This window comes from Bos mutus, chromosome 3, assembly GCF_027580195.1.
Source record: "Bos mutus isolate GX-2022 chromosome 3, NWIPB_WYAK_1.1, whole genome shotgun sequence".
In the NCBI taxonomy this organism is placed as follows: domain Eukaryota; kingdom Metazoa; phylum Chordata; class Mammalia; order Artiodactyla; family Bovidae; genus Bos; species Bos mutus.
Genome location: NC_091619.1, coordinates 117,167,280 through 117,175,501, shown reverse-complemented (window position 1 = coordinate 117,175,501; position 8,222 = coordinate 117,167,280). Strand labels below are relative to the sequence as shown.

At 53.1% G+C, this 8,222-nt stretch overlaps 1 protein-coding gene across 1 annotated transcript; it reads right to left on the bottom strand.

The window, feature by feature from the left end:
* On the bottom strand, positions 1 to 1,740 carry DUSP28 (dual specificity phosphatase 28). Its single transcript, XM_070368640.1, has 2 exons — positions 1,223 to 1,740; positions 1 to 968 (listed from the first exon to the last, which is right to left on the bottom strand). Exons 1-2 carry the CDS (start codon positions 1,613 to 1,615, stop codon positions 840 to 842), a joined length of 522 nt encoding a protein of 173 aa, XP_070224741.1. The 5' UTR covers positions 1,616 to 1,740; the 3' UTR covers positions 1 to 839.
* Positions 1,741 to 8,222: the final 6,482 nt, after the last annotated feature.

Below are 8,222 nucleotides of genomic sequence, written 5' to 3'. Positions count from 1 at the left end.
CGGTGTTTTATCCATTACTTTGTTACGTGTACACTCAGATGTGTTAACCAGGGACTACATTATCTGTAATTCATGTATTATCCGTTTTTTCCTTTACTCTCTCCCCTTTGTCTTTTCCTTTACTCTCTCCTCTTTATCTTATTTAAGGAGTGTTGAGGGTGATTAATTTTCTAGTATAGTCTTCAGGCTGTAGGATGCCCAGATGAGGTGCCTCTGAACCAGGGTAATCAACGCGCTCAGACACATGGGTGGTCAGTGTGGTCTGGGCCTGACCTTGGCTGAAACTGGGAGGTCAGTAAGGTAGGAAGTGGGTGTGGACACTGGGAGCCCAAGCTGAGCGGTCTGTCACAGAGCCTCGAACCCACACCCGTGAGTCACAGCAGCTACGAGTCTGTTTGGAAAGCCACTGTGGCCTGAGCTGGTGGCAGGCTCGAATGTGGAAGGAAGCCAGGGTCAAGGTGACAGGTCCTCGTGACTCCTGTGGTTTCCCCATCTCCTGACCTTGGCTCCCCGCCCTCCACCTCTCTGTAGTAAATGTTTTTCTGGCTAAGTTTTCTTGAGTGGTTTTGATGTTCCTGATCAAGCCCTGTCTAGTAAACCTGAGAACCAGGGGAGGAACAGTTCCCCAGTTCTCTGCGGACATACCCCTACGCTACCATCAAGCGGGGACAGAGGGCTTTGGGGAGCTACAGAAAATGAAAACTCCGTGGCACGTGAGGCAGGAGAGGATGGCCCAGCCTCCCGTCAGTGCATGAACTACGTCTTCCCACCCCGAGGATGCAGGAGACCCCCCAGCGTCCTGCTTTGAAGTTGGTTGGTCGTCCTCCAGGGCTGACCGCTTAGGGCTCAGTCGGGCCCGAGGGCTCCTTGGGCAGGAGGGACCGCGACTGCAGGGCCTCCTCGTACTTCTGGAGCTGGGACCAGAACCCCGGGTTGGGCTCGGCCACTGGGCGGGCGCTCTTCACCGTCTGCGAAGAGAGGTTGCGGGTAGACCCTTGTGCAGCGCTTGCGGCGAGGTCCACAGACGCGCCGCACGGGCGCGCCCCGCCGCACGGGCGCGCCCCGCCGCACGGGCGCGCCCCCGCCGCACGGGCGCGCCCCGCCGCACGGGCGCGCCCCGCCGCACGGGCGCGCCCCGCCGCACGGGCGCGCCCCGCCCCAGGCGGCGGAGCCTGCCGCTCCCGGAAGGTCTCGCCCCTCCCCGCCGGAAGTCCCGCCCTACCCGGAAGGCCCGCTCCAGGCTGAGGCCCCGGTAACGCATCAGGTAGGCGGTGCAGACGGCGGCCGAGCGGCTGCGGCCGTTCTTGCAGTAGACGAGGCAGGCGCCGCCGGCGCTCACCGCTGCCTCCATGGCGGCGCAGGTGGGCTCCAGGTGCGCCAGCAGGTCCTCCGCCGGGTCGTCGAACACGGGCACGCGCAGCTCGGCCACGCCGGGCGCGCCCGGGCCGGGCTGCTGGCGTGAGACGTTGACGCACAGGGTGACGCCCGCGCGCGCCAGCGGCTCCGGCGCGGCCGCGGCGCGCGCGCTCCCGAGGAAGAGCGAGGAGGCGACGCGCACGAAAGGCGGCGGGGGCGCCGCGGCGTCCGCGCGCTGTCCGGCCTGTTCCGGGTCCATGGCCGGCTCCCGGGCGCCCGGCCCGGGTGTCTTACTTTGGGTCGTCAGGTGCGGCCGACGCCCCCGGCTCCCTCAGGCCGCCCCTCCCCCTCCCGGGGCAGTCCCCGGGGCGGGTGTGAGGGAGAGGCCACGCCCACCATGCCCTGGCCGCCGCCTCACTGGCCAGGTCTGAGTGGGCGAGGCCTCCTCTGATTGGCTGACGATGGGGGTGTGGCCGTTACCGTGATCATCGGGAGAGTCTGATTGGCCGCAGAAGTGTGGGCGGGTTCAGGTTCCTGGGTGAATGGGCCCTCACCTGTGCCGGAGGCCAGACCCGAGCTGGTTGAGAGGCGCGAGGTTTGAGAGCCTCCCCCTAGCGGTCCTGGCGAGCCCTGAGGGTTCCAGCTGGGCCGGGCAGCGGGCGGCCAGCTTCTCAGGCTGTGGCTGACGCGCTGAGCCAGGGGCCCTGTCGCAGAGTCTCATCTGGGCACTGACCAGTCATTACTTCTCTTACAAGCGCATTTGCCAGGTGAGATGCCCCTTCAGTTCAGTCGCTCAGTCTTTGCGACCCCATGGACTGCAGCACGCTAGGCCTTCCTGTCCATCACCAACTCCGGGAGCCTAATCAAACTCCTGTCCATCGAGTCGGTGATACCATCCAACCACCTCATCCTCTGTCGTCCCCTTCTGCTTTCATCATCAGGGTCTTTTCAGACGAGTCAGTTCCTTACATCAGGTGGCCAAAATATTGGAGTTTGAGCTTCAGCATCTGTCCTTCCCCTTAGTACAGCTTTATGTTTATTCTTTTATGTTCTCTGCTTCCTAATAAATCGCCCTGTGTAATATCTGCATTTTATTTTATTGTAAAACATGGTCATATAAAATAAAGCTACTTACCCTTAGCATTTCCATTTTTCATAGACCAGTATTTCTGTGGTTTTTCTTATTTTGGGGGTTATTACTGTAGCTTTAAAGAATTACACAGTTGCCACTTAAGAAGACCTCTTCAATAGATTTTTCTGATGTCCAGTGTCTTTCGGGGGATCCGTTTCACTGAAAATGAACTGTCTTGCAGTTGTGTACGCGTCTAGTTATTGGTGTTTCGATTCTATTCTAATAATATTGAAACATTTCTGATTTTCAATCTGTTGGACCAGAAATTTTTCTCCAGTGTAGGGATCCCCAACCTCTGGCCCGTGGGCCAGCACCTCCTGTCATATCGGCGGCAGCATTAGGTTAGAAATACAGTGCACAAATGTAATGTGCTTGAATCATCCCAAACACCCCCGACCCCAGCCCACGGGAGACTGGTCCCTGGTGCCGAAGAGGTTGGGAACCACTGCTCTAGTACATCCCCACCCCACCCCAACCCCTGCCGCACACACACATGAACACACGCCACTCGTAAACTGAACCTCTGCAGTCTTTCTGGATGACCTCCATTCTCTCCATTCCAGCCAAAGCTGCCAAGCTTGGTAACTGTCTACCTGGGGCTCTCCTTTGAGCTGAAGATGGAAATGTTGGTCTGTAACCATGTCTTCACGGGCTGTAGGTCCAGACATCACCTACTTCCCAGCATCCATGTGCTTTTCTGTGCCCTCAGCCCTTTTCTGAGGGATTCTGACTTTCCTGGATGGGATTCTCATTTCCCATTTCCCCAGAGTTCACAGGAGCCATCCAACTATGTGGGAGTACCAATCCCCCAGCTTCAGAATCAGGCTTCTGCTGACACTCTGGTCAGTGACATCTATGCCCAGGATTGCTTCAGGACAGGGTTTGGGCTGTCATATGAACCAAAGAGGACTTCCCTGGTGGCTCAGACAGTCAAAGAGCCTGCCTCCAATTGGGAGACCTGGGTTCGATCCCTGGGTTGGGAAGATCCCTTGGAGAAGGAAATGGCGACCCAGTCCAGTACTCTCACCTTGAAAATCCCATGGACAGAGGAGCCCGGTAGGCTACCATCCACGGGGTCACAAAGAGTCCGACACAACTGAGTGACTTCACTTTCACTTTCTTTCATGAACCAAAGATGGGAGAGGGGCTTGGAAACCTGTCCTCTCCTTATTACCACAAAGGGAAGCCAGCCTCGCTTGAAACCACGTGGAAGAAACCGTCCTCAATGACACTCGGGCACCAAAGCAAACCAAACCTGAAGAGCCTCCGGCTTCTGGTCTCTGGTCTCCTGAGCTGGCCAGTCATCCTTTATTGTTGGATGTCTGAGGTGAGTTTTCTGTTCCAAGGCCTTTTAACTGATAACCTCACACTCCTTTCCCCACCTTGAGTTAGTTAATGGGTAACAACTCATGCTGAGTATCTCAAGTCCATTCTCCCCCTTGATTGCTATGTTTGTTTACAGGACACTCTCTTCTGGACTTGGCACCATCCTCTGCAGGGAGCCTTCTATCCTTTCTCACTAGCCAGAATACACTTTTTAAAGCATTGAGTTTCTGAATGTTGGTCCTGACTCAGCAGGTCGGCAGGATCATTAGTGGGTTGTAAAGGAAATCAGTCCTGAGTATTCACTGGAAAGACCGATGCTGAAGCTGAAACTCCAATACTTTGGCCACCTGACGCGACGAGCTGACTCATTGGAAAAGACCCTGATGCTGGGAAAGATTGAGGGCAGGAGGAGAAGGGGACGACAGAGGATGAGATGGTTGGATGGCATCACCGATTCAATGGACATGAGTTTGAGTAAACTCCAGGAGTTGGGTATGGACAGGGAGGCCTGGCGTGCTGCCGTTCATGGGGTGGCAAAGAGTTGGACACGATTGAGTGACTGAACTGAACTGATACTAGTATTTTAGGTCATACCCATATTTTATTTTTTAGTAAAATGGTTTAGCAAAGAACAGACTACATGAAAATATTAGGGTGCATGTATACAGCACAGTGAGTTTTTCCTCATAATTTTTTGAGTCATGCTATGAAAGGGGAATTGCAGTGGGCCCCAGGCAAAAAGTCTGGAAACCTTTCATTTAGAGCACACATTTTGATTGCACTGCTCTCCTGCTTAAAATATCTTGATGCTTCTGTCTGTAACCTAGCATTCAAGGCTGTTCCTGCTTTGTCCATCTATCTCCTTTCTCTCTGTTCCCCTTGTCACCTACATATTGGCCCTTGCCATCCACCTCTACAAGGATTGAATAATGAGCCGCTGCAGCTGCTGACCTTCAACATCTCCTGAAAGGAGTTCAGGGTGGAGATCAGGAATGGAGGCACTCTGTGCTCTGGGGAAAATTGGCAGAACAGTTCTTCAGACAGTTATGTTTTTAGGAGAAGAAATTTTATGAGCCCAATTCTTGTATCTTTTCATGTCTAAAAAGGCACTCAAATCCTTCATGGTGATGTCTGCTCCTTGTCACTAGCAGTAACCTGCAAAAAATTTATGCTGGATTGCAGGTACTCCGTCTTCACCAGAATCACCTCTATACTGACCTTCCCCCAGTGCCTCTCCAGAGCAGTTTCTCAGAGCTGTCTGAGGTGCTGTCTCCCAGGGTATCATCCTTATTTTGCCCCGCAATAAACTTAGCTGACGCTGAAGCTGAAACTCCAGTACTTTGGCCACCTCGCAAAGGACTGACTCATTGGAAAAGACTGATGCTGGGTAAGATTGAAGGCAGGAGGAGAAGGGGGCGACAGAATGAGACAGTTGGATGGCATCACAGACTCAATGGACATGAGTTTGAGCAAGCTCTGGGAGTTGGTGATGGACAGGGAGGCCTGGCGTGCTGCAGTCCATGGGGTCGCAGAGTTGGACACGACTGAGCAACTGAACTGAACTGAAAACTTAACTCAAGATTCTCGGGTTGGGCAATTTTTTCAGTCGAAACCAGCTGCCCACTAGGCCTTGGCCCAGTGGTTCGAACATGGTAGGAATGCACATTCTCAGGGTTTATCTAGTCCGGACCTGCTGAACCAGAAGCTCCAGGAGTGAGACACAGGAAGCTATGTGTTACCATGTAGTCCAGTGATTCTGATACAAGATAAAAATCTAAGCATGATTTGGTCAGTGTAAAAAGTCATTTAGAGCTTTCCCCTGGGGGTCAGCAGAGGCTTTGCTCGTAGCGCACTCCGTTCCGGGCTGCACCTTCCAGTTTCCCTTCTTTTCTTCCTGTGAGCTTAAAGGCACTTGAGAAACAGTCTGCCGAACTGGAATTTTTTAAAAGACTTTTCCCCCATAAATCCTTTACAGTAGTCTCACATGCATCTAATTTGATAGCGGTTTTTTAAAGTGACTTTTGTTGACTTTTCAAAGCCTTCACCTGAATTTTAATAGAAACGCCACTCTGCTTCACCATCCACATGTCATCAGTCATACTTTACTAAATTTCCTAACTGTGATAGGCTCAGCCAGCACCTTCAGGTTTGCAAACACTATGACTGGTAACATGAGCAACTAACGTGCTGAAAACCAGTCTTCCTAAGGTCCGTTTGCTGAATTTTTATCAAGTTTACCAATTCACCAAAACCTTTTTAAACTATTATTCTTGAATATTGTCAATTACTATTAACATATTGTTCCTATGAACGTTTTCTTTTTGGATATACTCTTTAGCATCATTGTAGGATTTGTATCAATTTATGGAAATAAGGCTTTTTAATCTTTGTTTTTTAAAAATACCAGTGCACATATTCTTATGAACATAAGTAACATTTCAGCATTTTATATTGTGTTTTTTCCAGTTTATAGAAGCTTGCAGAACACCTTTTCTTTTGTGGCCACATTTTAGTATTTAGAATTGCTTTGTCAGTCTTCTGAAATTGTAAGGTTTGCTAAAACAAATACCGTTAGCTGTTGTTTATAGAGTCTTTCATGTGAGTTGCCTGGGGCCTCCCCAGTGGCTCAGTGGTGAAGAATCTGCCTGCAATGCAGGAGGTGCAGGAGATACTGGTTCCATCCCTGAGCAGGGAAGATCCCCTGGAGGAGGAAATGGCAACCCCCTCCAGTATTCTTGCTGGGGCAATCCTATGGACAGGGAGCCTGGCAGACTACAGATTGTGGGGTTGCAGAGTCGGAACCAACGGAGTACAGCACAGTATGTGAGTTTCCTAGAATCAGTGTAACAAAGAACTGATGCTTTTGAAGTGGTGTTGGAGAAGAGTCTTGAGAGTCCCTTGGACTGCAAGAAGATCAAACAAGTCCATCCTAAAGGAAATCAGTCCTGAATATTCATTGGAAGGACTGATGATGAAGCTGAAACTCCAATACTTTGGCCACCTGATGCAAAGAACTGACTCCTTGGAAAAAACCCTGATGCTGGGAAGGATTGAAGGTGGGAGGAGAAGGGGACTACAGAAGATGAGATGGTTGCATGGCATCACCGACTTGATAGACACGAGTTTGAGCAAGCTCCAGGAGCTAGTGAAGGACAGGGAAGGCTGGCGTGCTGCAGTCCACGGGGTTGCAAAGAGTCGGACACGACTGAGCACCTGATCTGAACTGAGCTGAGGGTAACAAAGTATCACAACCAACCAGTAGGCTTCAAACAACAGAAATGTATTTTTCTGTATTTTGTCTGCAAATCTCCCTGTCCTTCTAAGGATACCAGTTGTTTGGTCTTCACTCAATTACATCTGTAAAGACACTATTTTCCAAATAAGGTTCATTCTCAGGGGTTAGGACTTCATTTCAGTTTATTATTTGGGGTCGGGGTGGGGGGCCACTGCTCAACCCACCACAGGTGGTATGCTTTAACAGGAAGTTTTAGGTGACTTTTTCTTTCTCTTTTCAGAAACATTTTAAAGGTGGTTCCGTTTGTCTCTGCTCAGCTTCACAAGTAACAGCTGGAGCAGGGCAAAGAGGGGACGTGAGGGGAAGGATTAAGGGGTAGAGAAGGGCTCTAGGAGCCGAGGTGGTGCTGAGGGGCCGAGGGGCCGAGGGGAGAAGAGATGAATTGGGAGACAGACTGCAGGGTTGGGGGAGCGCCCCCGGAACCCTGGGGTCCGGGTACAGCCGCCTTCCGGCCACTGCAGCTCGCGGGGGGCGGCCGGGGCATCAGCTGTTGTCATCTGTTTTCGCTGTTCTAAGAAGGGGCGGTCTGCGCCTCCAGAGACCCCTCCTCTGTCCAGGAAGCCGCGGAAAGCCCTCGCGCTTTTCCCGGTTGCTTCTAGTCCAGTTCCCTGAAATGTGCTCGCTTCTGTTCTGAGAGCTCCTACTCATCCCCCGAAACCATACCTAGGCATCCTCTCCCCGTAAAGGCTCACCTGTGGCCCCGGCTGCCCCCGATCCTGTCCCCCTACCGGGCTGTGAGCTCGGCGCCTTCCATAAATACCAACAGAGCCACCAACCGGCTCTGGAGTCCGGGAGGCTTGACCCAGAGGCCGACCCACCGTGCCCCGCTTGACCTCGAGATGGGTGTCCTAGTGGGACGGCCGGCCTGGGCTCAGCAAGCCGGGGGTGAGGGTCTCGGCGGGGAGCCGGAGTGGGAGGCCGGGGCGGGGGTCTCTGTGAGGTCACAGAGGGGAGCCCTGCCCCGCCGGGACGCCAGGGGGTGTGGCCCTGGAGGGGCGGGGCGGGGCCGGGCGCCAGGGGGTGTGGCCCTGGAGGGACGGGGCGGGGCCGGGCGGGGGGATTGGCGGAACCTGGGCACATGGGCGGTGGCCCGGTCTCCAGGGAAACCTGACT